Genomic DNA, 14,376 nt, shown 5'->3' with positions numbered 1-14,376 from the left:
ATGCAGCTTTATGATTTTTTTAAAATGGTCCAAATGCATGTAGCTTTGTGTGTGTGTGTTATTTACGAATGTGTTAGAATTTTGATATTAGAATTTACCTAGTTTGTAAGTTTGCATAGAGTGTATCATTTTGTGTGGCAATTACATCCGTAGTCGTCGGTAAAGGAAACTTTCTGCACAAGTTAAGCGCCATATTTGGAACTCCATAGTGATTTTTAGGCCGTCCCCGACCTGTTTTGGAATCTGATGGACGTCTGTTAACAAAGACAATGGGTAGTACATTAGAATATCCACTATAGACATATAAGAAATTAAATATACAATAATGGATGAAACAGATTGTATGAAGGAAAGAATAATTACAATAACGTGGCTCTATTAGAAGAACTTCCGGCTGCGGCAACGTTGTTTTCATGAAGAGGAAGCGGCTGCTGGTTAGCTTCCAGTGTGAATTCAGTAACAGTTTCATTTTCCTTAAGTGCAGTAGTTGAAGCAAACTTTGAGAACAGATTTGTCCCTAGGGAGCCTATCTGACAGCTTTTCAAATTTCTGAAACCGTGTCTGGACAGGCTAGGTTCCGAACCTACATCACGTGGACTTGGAATAATAAAGGGTTGATGAATTGGTGTTCCTGTAATGCTGTTTTGGAATGACGGAGTCAGCTCGGACAAAGGTTGTCTCGGCGTGAGGAAGGAAGGATTATTAACCACAGTTTCCACACGTAGTACTGGCTGAGGACTAAACTTTTGACGTTTGGACCTATTTTCCTTCAAAATAATTGCTCTTCTTGCGCGTGACTTTTTGGATGAGGCAATTTTGTCAATATTATCCATATCTATAATCACAAAATGATCTACAACAGTAAGCCATTCTACAATTAGTAAACGTTTAATGACGACAGTGTTAAAACAAAGCATTCGTAACAACATGTGGCTGCAACCTGACATACTATATATCTTGGGTAACATTTATTCAGCTATTGAGAAGTAAATAAAGCATGCATTAAATACTAAATGGGAGAGTCAATTTTGTGTAATCTCTATGGCTTATAACTGTTATAATATATTTGACATGGTAGGTAATGCATTTAATAAGGTAGATGGGGCAAACATTAAAGGCTTCAACAAACTTCATCTAGTATAAAAAGAAAGATATAAGTGTTATATAAAAGATTACAAAGATGTCTGAAATTTTGAACAGAGTTTCAAAGCCCTTTGCAAGGATGCTGTGCTCGTCCTAAACAAAATAAATTTGGTTGCATTAGAAAACCAAATGCAAGCACAACTCTGCAAAGGTAAAGCCAAGGATTAACTACTGTTCTATAATATTTTGACAGTAATGGTCCTGTTTCTTGTTTTTTCCTGCTCATCTAGTTGCATATTATTTCATTCTATTCCTGTTCACCCCTAATTACAATGTCTCTATTCTTTCAATCTAATAATTTTCATCCCTAACATTGCCTCTGGTATGTACCTAGGTTTATTGGTGCATAGTAATTTCACAGGAAGTAACATTTGATTCACAAGCAATGGTAAAATAAGTTTGTTTCAGCTAAATCCAAGGGAAATTATTACAGAAGCATACATACATCAAGAAGTTAGGCAAGCTCAGATTTTAACCTGGTGAACTTAGTCCAACTTGTGGTGTCGAAGTTGTTTCTCATATAGATTGGAGGTGCCAAAGTGTTTCATAACAAATAAATGTAAACAACTGTGAAGTTTTGTGCTCAGTGCCAAGCCAAGCTCAGTTATCAATTGAAAATGTTTAGGCCAAGTATGTCGTTGTTTTAAGTGAGTCACATTTCATAATTTTGTGTAATTTGATTTATCTTCAATAGAGTTAAAAGTTGTGCATACTAATTATATGTTTAGGACAAAAATAGTTGTAGAAAACATTTCCAAGTTAGCATGTTAAACAACAAAATGTAAATTTTGTATAACTCCATATAAAATGGTTGTTTCACGGTTACAAATAGGAAACTATTGCAGACCTAGGCTGCTAGGACATCATGGCATCCTGCAGCAGTGTGCTGGCTACTTGTTTAAAGTTAGACTAAGTTAACTACTATATACCACATTTCTTGTGCCTGGCCACATCACTAATTAATGTATATATGAAATACTGCCATTAAATATACAAAAATTCTGAATAAAGTTGACTTACCGTGTAAAGAAGTAGATAGCATTTAAGGTGGATGTGACATATTACTCTAGAATATCCCAAAATGCTGGACTGTGTAACATCCAGCTGCTGTACCTGCGCATGAAAGGACAGTTTTAGAGCTATGATGCAGTTCCCAATGACTTATGATGAAAAAGGAAGCTGTGCATTGTACAATAGAGAAAGGTGAATGTGACTTGCTTGCACTAAAAAACGTTAAAACATGGTGAACAACTTAAATGCATCAGTTATAAAAATGCCCAGCCATATTTCTTAAGGAAATAGGTATTCTATGAGTTTGGCCAACACTATTTTAAATTTGCAGCAAAAAAAAACTATCAACCATTGTGTATTTATCACTTAAGAAGGTGTAATTTTGTGTAAGTTTACAAACCAATATACAGTGGAAAACAGTGTATATACGCACCAGTAAAGATAGAGATTAAACAATTAACATTTTAGTGCTTTGCAAATGGGGCAATTTTTGATCATTATAATTAGTATGATTATATTTAATGTGTTAATTAGGATTATAAATTGTAAGTGTGGCTGAGATACTATGCTGTAGTAAATAGGATCATGGCTAAGTCTAAATCTATTATTGTAGGATGTGCTTATTTGAAACTCAGACATTTTTCTTAGATTATAAGAAAGCTTGCATTGTGTATAAACTGAATTGATAAGTGGTAGGAATTATTGATACTAGAATGAATACAAAACATAGGTCATAATAATATTAGGAGTTAAAATAGTTAAGATTAACATGGGAAACATAAGTCATCATGAGATTGGTCACAAAATAAATGTGTTTAGTTAGTGGATTATATCCTTACACATCCAAAATGCTAGAATCAGCAACAAAAAAGAGACAAACTGCTGAAATAAACCCACCAAATTATTCTTTCTTCAAATGCTTAATCTTCTTTCCAGTCTTGGCCTTAGTGGCTGATTGTTTGGGAGTTATCTCTTCGGGCTGGATTAGATCGTTAAATGAGGCTGAATCTGATACCCTCTTGGCTGGAGTACTGTTGGAGCTTGCCTCCGGGCTCCAAGCCAGGTTAGCAGCCGAGTAATGCTCAGCACAGATTGATTGCTCAGAAGTTTGTGTGAGCTATAAACATTACATGGAATTTAGTCAAAATATAGCACGGGAATAAGTACTCGGACAATACATTATGAAACAGATTTGGTATGAGGGAGTTAACAATAGTTCTTATTTATAAAAGATAAGATATAATTAGTTATTTCTAACCTGGTTTGGATTGAGTATCGGAGCAGTGGCATCATTTTCAAGAACGGGGTCACTTGGCATGCTCTGTAACAGCAATAAATGGATGCGATGTCAATGGAAAGAAGATTTTATCTTGTAAATCGGTATGAATATGGTTTAAAAAAGAAAGATGAAACAGAACTTGTACCTCATCCGGGGTGAGGTATTTGTCAAACTTGGCGTATAGACCGTCCTCGTCAAGTATTTTCACGATAGAGAATTGTTGGAACTGTTTTTGATACTTGACACGGAACACAAATTGTTTATTCAACAAAACATCTAGATGAGCAGGCCAAATTTTTGGGTTGTCCTCTCCAGCCTATTCAAAACAACAATGCAGCCAATAGGATTAATAGTCATGTATAATGGTTAAAGTAAGAAAAGCAAAATGCCAATGACAATCGTCACCTCCTTCATAATCCCTCTTAATTCCTTAGCAGACTTTTTTGTAAAAGGGATACAATCCTTATCCCAAAAAACAAAGGTTCCATAGTGGTTAGCATAGACGACTTCAACCTCAACTTTGAACCTACGACAAATAAGTGAGTTTTAGGTCATAGGACACTATTATAGTAAGATATGCATTCGGGTAGAAGGGCAAGAATAGGTACTCACTTAATAACAGGATCAGGATCTGTATTTCCAGATGAGCCAGCATAAGACTCAAAATACCATCCGTTCTTGGACGCTTTGAAACCGACGGTAGTCCCAATAGTGGTTGCGTAAGAATCCTATTGCATCAAAGAGGATTGAAATCAGAATTCAAATGTTAATGGTGTGGTACTGAGTTTGAAAGAAGCAATTCCTGTTCAAAAGACAATCTATGTAAAAACAGCCTAACCTTTCCTAGTTCAGAGATTGATTGGATAGTCTTGACTTCAGCCAAGTTAGTCCAGAAACTGTTTGCAGATTGAATGGTCGAATCGGCGGTTAATGATTGGGAAAGCGCAGGTATACCGGATAAAGCAGTTGCTCCAAAACTGTGAAAAGGCAAAATTAGTCATAAGGAATGCTATTAATTTGAATCATAGTATTTACTTTCTTGCATAGTGGAATTGTTAGATTACCTAGCTTTGAATTCGGCAACCTGAGGATGATCCAAGTTAATGTAAAGTCTAGACCCGTTCCACGCGTTCGAAAGAGACGGCAAACCGGAAACTACAATGCAACGTTATAGGTTGTAAGAAGGACAGTGCAATTGATAGCAAAATATAAACATGAAGAATATGAAATTGATAGCAAAATGAAAGTGCACCAATTGATAGCACACTGAATAAAGTTTACAGTAGTTAAATATCCACATCAAGAATATAAAATTGATAGCAAAATGAAACCTGTATTTGGCTTGCACCAGGCATGGGTCAGAACGATAATTGTAGGCCCAGAAATGTTGTCCGGGGTAGTGTAGTTCATGAATTGCTTGCCGTAAGCCTCCCATAATGCCACCTCGATAACATTGCCTTCGACATCACGCAAGGTAATATTGACGCAAGATTTTCGACCAACGCCGCCCATTTGTGTCCTAACTACGTCTTGCAATACCCCTATAACATCTGATTTGTGTGCAGCAAATAAAGAAATTCATGGTGCATCAAATATCCATGGTGCAGCAAATAAAGCAAAAATCATAAACGGACATATTTCATGGATATTGTGACTTTGCAGAAGGAGGAAGAAATAAATAATCAGTGTGCAAAAGTCATAGAGTGAGATCTCACCATACAAAAGGTCATGCTTGTAGTTCCCCTTGAGAAAGTTGTCAATGGGATGAAAAATGTATTTATGGGCCGGGATGTCGGGTAACGCCACCTTGGTCATAGTAGTACCTCCGTTGAAGATGAGCTTGAGTGGGTGAGAACAAACTTTCAAAGGACCTTCGTTGTCAACGGGCTCTCCATTATACACAATAAATGTCTCATGCTCCTTGACTTGTTCAAACCAATCTTTGAAATCTCGGTTCCAAGTGGTCACGTGTATCTTATCACCCTGCGAAATACATCGTGTAACAATGTTCATTTAATAGAAAAGCACAATAATGGAAGCACAATAGTCGAAAGTTAAAAAAGCACATAAAAACCAGGTTTAGATTCTCAGAAAAAGTTATACCTTTACATCTTGAATGACCATCTCAAGGTGTTGGTGGCCATTTTTCTCACTAACAACCCAAAGATCCACAACCCTAATCATCATTTTCCAGACTTGGTTCCCCTTGACCAGATCCTTTATGAGGATGGGAGCCCTTGACATTGTTCCTGGGGTAAATGGCAAGCATAACTAATCAGTGAAAAGCCATAAGTTTTTTGAATGAAAAATCACAGTAAAGGCAGTTGGAAATCTAACACTGAAATAACTCAAACACAATAAGACAAACAACTCAAAAGAACATCAGATTTACAGATGAAGATTTTCATTTGATTTGCAAAAGAAACAAATCAAACACCCACTGCAATGGACAGTTTTGAAATCGGTATTACAAAACGAAATATTTCAAAGCAGTTCAACTCAAATGCAGATGCAAATAGCAACACAAAAAGCACAGGCGATAAAAAGGAAAAATGGAGAGAAGAACGGACGGTTTTGGAAACGAAACACTCCTGCTTGAAGAAACGAAAACAAATGACACAAAAAGCATGGAGGAAATAAGGAGGGTTTCCGATTGATACCTGATTGTTGTTTGGTTGCCGGCTTGAGAAGAAATAAGGAGGGTTTCCGATTTCTTGAGTTGACAGCAATGGAAGTGTGGAGGGGATGACAAACTTACTTAATTATAAATTTATTATTTTGGTGTATTCAAAACTTAAAATATAGTACCAGTGGTAGTTGAACCCACGCACATAGGACACAGCCACTACTGCCCAACCAATAGGGCTAGTTAAATTTGTTGTCTATAATGGTTGGATTAAATGTATATGATACAAAAGTTTTCTCTTACATAATTATTTTGATAAAATTTTATACTAAATAAATATGTATACTATTTTAAATTAAAAATATTATATATTTAATGTTATAACACATAAATAAATTAAATTTTTATTAAATATTTACATAAATATATTTAATTTAAATTTATTTTATTTTATTTTCTTTCAGTTTATTATTAATGAAATCAAGAAACCTATTTTTCATATTTAATATTTTCATTTTAATTAATAATTAAAACTAACGTTAATTTTTATTACTGAGTTTAATTTAGTATATATACTAACGTTAATTTTAAAATAAATTAATATATTAAAATGAATTTAATATAAATTAAATTAAATTAAATTCATATGAAATAAACTCAAATATATTACAACATTTACTGAAATATATTAAACTTTATAAACATTTACTAAAATAAACTGAAATTAATATAAACTAAAACTGAATTAAAATAAATAAATTAAAATAAAATAAAATATATTAAACTAAACTTAAATATACTAAACTGAAATTAATTAAATTAAAACCAAATTAAAATAACTTAAAATAAATTAAATTTACAAAATTAAAATATAACAATATTAATTTAGTTTATTTATAAATTTATTTAAGTTAGTTTTAATTTATTAAGTTTAATTTAAATTAATTTAGTTTTAATTTAATTTAATTAAGTTAGTTTAGCTTAAATTTATTTTAACTCAATTTAATTAAGTTAGTTTTAATTTTTATTTAATTTAATTTAAATTAATTCAGTTTTAATTTAATTAGTTTAGTTTAAATTTAATTAAACTTAGTTCTATTTTATTTAGTTTACTTTGAATAAATTTAGTTTTAATTTAATTAATTTAATTTAGTTTTAATTAGTTTAGTTTAATTTTAATTTAATTAGTTTAGTTTAATTTTACTTAGTTTAGTATAAAAACTGAAACAAATTCATATAAACAATAAAATAATGTGTTAATATATATTTAGTTTGCAATTTTAACAAACCAAGTAGTAGTACCCAAGTGAAAAAGCAGGCATCCCTTTATCAAGCATGTGTTGGATTCGTATCCTTTGTAAAGGTAAAATTTTGTTTGATTTTTCTTAATTCTTATCCCTTCAATAATTTAATAACACGTCACATATTTTGTTAGACCAAATATACTCAGAGGGAAAAATGATGGAATCTACAAATGGTAGGGACGAAATATATTTTTTTTTCTAGGGTTGTTTTTGAATTCTCCCCAAATGGCAGGGGGCAAAATGTGGTTTAACCCTTAAATCTATAACTCATAGTATGATAAATTACACCAACAACATTTATTTTTGGCCTAAGGCTCTGTTGAGAAAAATTGAGCAAGCTTGCGGGAACTTTATATGGTCTAGAGACATTCACAGTAGAAAGTTATTTATGGTTTCTTGGAAGAAGACATGTCATCCGTGTTCTACGGCTATGTTTGGGAGTTTGGAGAGGAGGGGGAGAGAGGGCTTCGAAAATTGATTTTTTTTTAAAATATAGAGAAATTTTTTATGTTTTTTGAAAAAAAGATTTTGTTTAGAATGATAAAATAATATTTATCATTAATGGATGTTTACTTTTTGAAATACTATAATAATAAAAATTATATTTGAACATTTTGTCTAAGCCCTCCAAAACCCTATTTAAATATAAATTTTGAGTTCCCCCAAATTAGGGAGTTTTTGTGTTATGAAGAAAATCAAATCCTCCAAAACCCTCAAAACTAAAATCTTTCTATTCCTTTCCTTCAATCCTTCCTATTTTTCAAAACTCTCCCCTCCCTACCCCTCTAAACTCCCAAACATAGCCTAAAGGTGGCTCGGGTCTGCGTTCATTGGTTAGAATAAATGAGGCCACAAATCTCAAGCTCATGTGGAATCTGAGAACTAGCAAAGAGTCTTGGGCAATCCTCCTAAAGAAGAGAGTTTCCAATAAAAAATGAGTCATTAGATATCTCATCTCCTTATCAATTTGGACTAGAATCAAGTCTGAAGCGTCGTTCTTGACGATAACTCTCGTTGGGTCTTAGGCACGGGAATTGACATAAATTTATGGACAAATTCATGGTGCGACCAACCCTTGATCCTTTCTACTTCTCTTGATTTCCTCAACACCAAAGATATCAAAGTTAACACAATTGTCTCTGATTTCATTTTCGAATGGCAATGGAATTTCCATGTTTCCTGGAATTTATGGTTCCATGCTTTAGTTCATAGTCTGCCTCCTATCCATTTCTCTCAAATCAACTTATCAAATCAGCTAGTGTGGAATCACAACATGTTGGGAAGCCTCACCCTCAATGATGCATATTCTTTTAAAGAAGGTAGTATCCTGAATGCTTAATGGCCATCCTTCTGTGGAGCATTGACATTCCGCCTAGCAAGTCGATGTTAATCTGGAGGCTATGTCACAGGAAAATTCCTACCGATTCATTGGTCATGTCGAAAGGGATCTCCTTGGCTTCTATTTGTTGTTTAGGAAATTCATCTGTAAAAATGCGGATCAACTTTTTTTCACTGCTTTTTTGCAAGTTCTTTATGGAGGTGGATGAAGGAAAATGCATTGATTAATTCTGATCCCAATTCCATGGCTGATTGGATTGAGCTTTGTAGTAATAATAATTCTAATTAAACAGGAATTGTGTTAAAGGCTGCCATCACCTTTACAATCAATCAAATTTGGCTCATCAGGAAGAAGTGCAATCATGAGAATCTTAGGCACAGTAGAAGAAACTCCATCAACAACATTATGGATCAAATTATGTTGAATGGAAACAATTCTCAAAATCTCTCTTCCATCTCAATGGTTGACTTTGTGTCTCTTAAAGGTTTTGGTGTTAATATTCGGCCGTCTAGAGCTCCAAACATTTACAGAGGTTCTCTGGTCTCCTCCGATGCTAGATTAGTACAAGTGTAATTGTGATAGAGCATATTGTTCCATTACAAACGATAGTGGGTGTAGTGACATTTTTTAGAACAACAATAGTGATTTTTTGCCAACCTACACAGAAAAGCAAAGTTTAGGTTCAACGATTTTTGCATGGTTCACTGCAGCTTTAAAGGCAATTCATATTGCGATTTGTCGTGGTTGGCAAAAGCTTTGGATAAAAACTGATTGTTCGATGGTCGTCAAAGCTTGCTCCAACCCTAGCTTAATTCCCCGCAGTCTAAGAAATCGGTGGCTGGAGAGCACCGGTCCATCTAACATCTCTAACTGTCTCATTACACACATATATAGAGAAGGAAATTCTTACGCCAATTTTTTTTTGTAAATATTGGCCCCAACGCAAATTTCACTATATTGTTTGAATCCATTCCTCTAAGAGTTAGAGACAATTTTATAAAAAATTGATTAAGTATACAATTTTTTAGGTTCTCATAATTTTACATGGAGTTGATTGTTTCCCATCTTTTATGTTATGCTTGTGACACCTTTGCCTTTACTAAAAAAAAATATTTCTCACCCTATTCACTTTACTATTTTGTTAAATTTGTTTCTTTGATGTATTAAAGCAACTCTTTCTATTTAGAAATAATCAATTAATTTATTCATTAATTAAAAAAATTATGAAAGTTGAACAATGGTTCATATAATATACAACAAAAAAGTTTTTATAAATAAAATTTCAAAAAAATATCACAGTTAGGTCAGGTTCACCGTGTCGGAAATCGGTGAATTCAAACTCAACCCTGAAGAAACAACGAAATGGTGAAGGGCGTAATCGGAGAAGAAACCCGATTCCAACCCATCGATGATCGTCTCACCAAATCCGCATCTCCAGCCGAGGCACTTTCTCTCTCTTCATCTCTCTCTCAACTCTCTCTCTCAACTATCTAACTAACCAACTTCATTACAGGTAGGTCTACTGATCGGAAAATTCAGCTCCACATTGGATCGTGTTTTCCTCTTCGATTTGATCCCAACTCCTCCCAATGATTCCGGTGAACCCGCTTCTTCCATCACCCAACCTGATAAGAAAACCGCTTCCAAGTCGAAATCTCAAACCCTCGATTCTTCTTCTTTGTTTATTGATAAGGATTGGGTTTCCGAACATGCTCGTCAGGTTCGTTTATCGTCTCTGTTGAATCGTAACGATTATTGTTTTTTTGATGTTTGTATTTGCTGATTTTGATTTCAATTGTGTTGTTATGCAGGTTTCTAGAATGTTGGTTGGTGGGATTAAGGTTGTTGGTGTGTATGTTTGGGTCAGTGACAGTGCTTTCAAGAATTCAACCATTATGCTTTGCCAGGTATATACATTTTACCAAATTCCGGTTAATTTGGTCGTTAGCATGTCATTGTTGTGCTACTCTCTAGCTATGAAGCAATATTCCATACATGCGTATGTTTGATTCTGCGGTGAAAACAATTGATTTTAAATTAATTGATTATGTGAAATTGATTCTAGTTAAAAAGTGAGTTAAAGGTAAAATTATTTATGTTTTGATAAATTTATGTAGAAATGAGTTGAAGAGGAAATTTCAATGTATAAATCACATTAAACTCAAAAGCTACCAATTCTAGCTTTAAGTAGGATCAATTCAGGAAGCAAAATCAATTATACGTTAGAAGAACCAAACCCATCAATCATTTCAAAATCAATTTTACACCTCTAGAATTGATTTCGACTCTTCCAAACGCTAAACCAAACATACACTGAAATTGACACATAGACACTGATACTAATATAATTTCAGATGATGAAAGTAATTAAACATAACCCCATGTGTTGTGTCATACACCAGAGGTGTCTTAATCCGACGGTGCTACATAGCTCTCTAGGTTTGGTATTTAGACATTTTTACCCTTTTTCTCCCTTGCAGACAGTGAAGGGAGTTGCTGAAGCAGCACCGCTTTCAGAGGCTAACTGGGGTGAAAGACTGCTTCTTCACATTTGTTATGGCCAGAGAAGGTAACCCAAATTCTTCTATTTTTTAACATTTCCAAAGGGGTCATTTAGCTGATAATATATATTTTTTGTTTCTGGTTTGATTTGGTGTTTGTTCTATTACTATTTGTGCAGGTGGAATTGTAGAAACTGCTCACTATCTTCAAATATTACATCTAGCAGTCTACGCCCTTGTGAATTTAAACTGGGGAAGGTCTTAAGTTCTTTTCAAACTTTTAGATGCATGCACAACTTTAACCTCAGGTAACAACCTCACAAATTTAGGATAATCTTCTATTTTTTTACTAGAATTCAACCTCTCTTAATATTAAGTTTTTTTATACGGCATCATGTCTTACAAGGTTACCTATATTGCATGATGGTGCATCCAAGTTCCAGACATTGAGTGATTTTCTTCATCATGCAATATCTCTTCATGCCAAAGAGCTTTCAGATGCAAAAGCCCTGATCGATGGTAAATTGGTAAACTATTTCACTTCTCAAGTTTCTTTTCACCTTTTCGCTATTGTTATCATTAGTCAGAAGTAAGAAGCCATTAAGTTGTTAATTCCTTAGTTGCAACGTATTTACCTCTGACATGTGTATTTATTGTGATACACTAGCTTTCTGCTCTGAATATTGCATGTTCCAAAATGGTTTTTCTCTGCAGATTTAGTTTGAACGTTCAACAAGAGTAACATTTTGATATTGATCTCTTCTTTTTTTCCCTGATGCACATGAAAGCTATATCTCACAGATTGTGGATATTGGGTTGAGGTTGTTAGAATAGAACAAAGTATCAATGTATCATATTACATCTTAATATTATCTTAAACTGTCTTGTTTTAGACTCAATTGTAACATACTAGAATGATGAAGACAATTAAAAAAAATAAATGAATAAAATGTGGATCTGCAAGTAGGTCAGAAAATTATAAGCTACCACTTATAGAAATAATGATGTTCATTGTTCATTTCCTACATGATATAATATTAAGAGAGGTTGCTATTATTTGTGGTTTGGGCTGGAATTTCTTCAAAGTATAATATGCTCATTTTGTTTTGCATAAAAAGAAGTTTAACATTCAAATTTTGTTATGAAAGTGATTTTCTTCCACCCGCTCTAGGTTTTGTTAATCTTCCTCTGATTTTTTGTTTTTCTACCTCTTCTCACACATTTGCGTTTGTATTGCATTAAACTGTACACAACATTTCTCTGTTATGATTATTTCATTAAAAATTGTTTATTTTTCTACAACTTTAGGTTCTTGATGATGAGCCATGCTCATCGGATGGCGTGCATGAAGTTGAATTGCTTATACCATTTTTGAATAATAGTTCTATTGAAGGTATATTTTCCATCAATCTTATATCATATGAATATTCTCGTTACATTAGCTCTTGTTAATTTTCCAGTTGGTTTAGAACTTCATTTTCTCACATTAATTGTTAATATCTTATAAAGCATACAGCCAAAAAGATGTTTCTGGTATTCTTTCCTTTAGTGGCACAGTATGTTCTTTTGCATACCTGAATTCAAAAGAGCCAATTTCACAAGCTGTTACTGATTTAAAGGTGAGTAATTATAATACATGATGAAACTTCTGCTCTTTTATTCAAGGGCTCTCTTAAGTTTGACATTTGTTTGGAAATATCTTCCCTGAAGTATGGTTATTTGGATGTACACCCTCTCATGTGTTTATGACTCCCCTTTAATCATTTCCTGATCTTTTCTAATATTGTCATGGATCACAATTCTGTGCACAGGGAGATATCATTACGAGCCTGCAAAGTAGATTGGATATAATCCGTGATGAGACAGATGTTGATTCAGATAACCATCATGATGTTGGAAGGCAAATAAGTGATGATGATGTATCAGTTGAAAAGCCTGTTTCCCAACTTGTGCTGCATTTATTGAGGTAAGTAGTTTGTAGTAGTTTCTATCTACAACGTACCACTCATTGATATACTCGAGTGTTTTTTGAAAGTAAATCTTTGCGTGCGTGTACGTAACATCTAGAAGTGATAATAAATTCAATCCATTTATGATAATTGGTACATTGTTATTTTGGCTTCTGAACAGAAAAGAATGCAGTCTTCCATTTCCTAGAAGAGTTTTCGCACCATGGTTAGCAGGAACATATGTGTGTGATTACTTGCAGCCTTCTGAGACTGTCGAGGTTTGGTTTCTATCTGTGCGTGAATTTTGTTGACATGTCTGATTTAGTTTCAAAGTCAATTACTTGCGATTTGTTCTTAGGTTTTAAAAGATCACTGTATGGAGTTGTTATCCATGAAAGCTCCAACCGAAGTCTCTACAATTTTGGAACCAGAAAAAGAAGTCATATCTTTCAAAACTAAATCTTTCTGGGATGTAGCAGTGCCATCTTATTCAGAAACTCACCTCGTTGAGGACAAATTGAAACTTGATGGCAGAGGAGAGAGTTCTAGTAATAAATCTGCGAAGTCAGGTCAAATTAGTGTTGTAGCAGCTGGTCTCATCCTTCTACTATCTATCTTAGTTGGTTTTGTGTTATTTGTCCTTAAGCGTTGATGGCTTTATCTCTGCATAAATTCTCTCATCTCTCCAACATGAATGCACATTTTTGCATAGTTTCCAAAACTGCAGGCTTTGATAACTTTTATACTTTCAAACTTTACAGCAGCCGGTTTGGAATTTGTTTTTGAAGGAATGAGGAAGATCTTTGCATGGTATCAACAGCAGTAGCAAAACCATCATCATGTATTTGTGGATTATGGAAAATTTAATTTCAATTTTATCGCGATAATAGCAGGATATATATTAGACTTAAAAAATGAAGGTATAAATATCATGCTGTATAATGGTGAAATAAGATGCACTGTTTGCTATATGCTCTTAAAACACATCTTCCTCTGTTTGTCTTTAACATTAAAAAAATGGTGTCTTTTGAATTATAAAAATCATGTGTTTCTGTTTTTAATACTTAAAAATTGCTCAATGATGAACTTAAATATAGTATTTTACTAAACATCAAGAGTACAAATATAAATTTATGGCCTTTTGATGCCCAGGATATGGGTTTAAAATTTTTTATATTATGTCTTTTTTTAAAGTTGTCGATTTATAAGAATATAAAAAATAAA

The 14,376-nt window shown here is 33.5% G+C and overlaps 2 protein-coding genes across 3 annotated transcripts; one reads left to right on the top strand and one right to left on the bottom strand.

The window, feature by feature from the left end:
• Positions 1–3,055: 3,055 nt before the first annotated feature.
• Positions 3,056–5,677, bottom strand: LOC131657463 (uncharacterized). Its single transcript, XM_058926860.1, has 10 exons — positions 5,537–5,677; positions 5,257–5,416; positions 4,765–4,983; positions 4,498–4,588; positions 4,272–4,410; positions 4,046–4,161; positions 3,839–3,959; positions 3,579–3,749; positions 3,413–3,475; positions 3,056–3,271 (listed from the first exon to the last, which is right to left on the bottom strand). Exons 1-10 carry the CDS (start codon positions 5,675–5,677, stop codon positions 3,056–3,058), a joined length of 1,437 nt encoding a protein of 478 aa, XP_058782843.1.
• Positions 5,678–9,980: 4,303 nt separating this feature from the next.
• On the top strand, positions 9,981–14,136 carry LOC131660150 (uncharacterized). Of its 2 annotated transcripts, XM_058929310.1 has the most exons (12): positions 9,981–10,145; positions 10,216–10,422; positions 10,514–10,609; positions 11,183–11,271; positions 11,383–11,511; positions 11,610–11,730; positions 12,512–12,596; positions 12,713–12,822; positions 13,015–13,169; positions 13,334–13,430; positions 13,511–13,721; positions 13,914–14,136. In XM_058929310.1, exons 1-12 carry the CDS (start codon positions 10,065–10,067, stop codon positions 13,976–13,978), a joined length of 1,446 nt encoding a protein of 481 aa, XP_058785293.1. In that variant the 5' UTR covers positions 9,981–10,064; the 3' UTR covers positions 13,979–14,136. The 2 variants fall into 2 exon arrangements, with proteins under 2 accessions (XP_058785293.1, XP_058785292.1); XM_058929309.1 differs by having other exon boundaries at positions 13,511–14,136.
• Positions 14,137–14,376: the final 240 nt, after the last annotated feature.

Source organism: Vicia villosa, linkage group LG3 (assembly GCF_029867415.1).
Source record: "Vicia villosa cultivar HV-30 ecotype Madison, WI linkage group LG3, Vvil1.0, whole genome shotgun sequence".
In the NCBI taxonomy this organism is placed as follows: Eukaryota; Viridiplantae; Streptophyta; class Magnoliopsida; order Fabales; family Fabaceae; genus Vicia; species Vicia villosa.
This window is presented reverse-complemented; position numbering and strand designations above follow the sequence as displayed.

Coding starts and splice junctions, on each gene's coding strand:
- LOC131660150 (XM_058929309.1), top strand. CDS start 10,065: ATGGTGAAGGGCGTAATCGGAGAAGAAACCCGATTCCAACCCATCGAT. Junction 10,423..10,513: donor TTTCCGAACATGCTCGTCAG/GTTCGTTTATCG, acceptor GTTGTTATGCAG/GTTTCTAGAATGTTGGTTGG. Junction 11,272..11,382: donor ATTTGTTATGGCCAGAGAAG/GTAACCCAAATT, acceptor CTATTTGTGCAG/GTGGAATTGTAGAAACTGCT.
- LOC131657463 (XM_058926860.1), bottom strand. CDS start 5,677: ATGTCAAGGGCTCCCATCCTCATAAAGGATCTGGTCAAGGGGAACCAA. Junction 4,589..4,764: donor CTGGTGCAAGCCAAATACAG/GTTTCATTTTGC, acceptor GTTGCATTGTAG/TTTCCGGTTTGCCGTCTCTT. Junction 4,411..4,497: donor GTTGCCGAATTCAAAGCTAG/GTAATCTAACAA, acceptor GCCTTTTCACAG/TTTTGGAGCAACTGCTTTAT.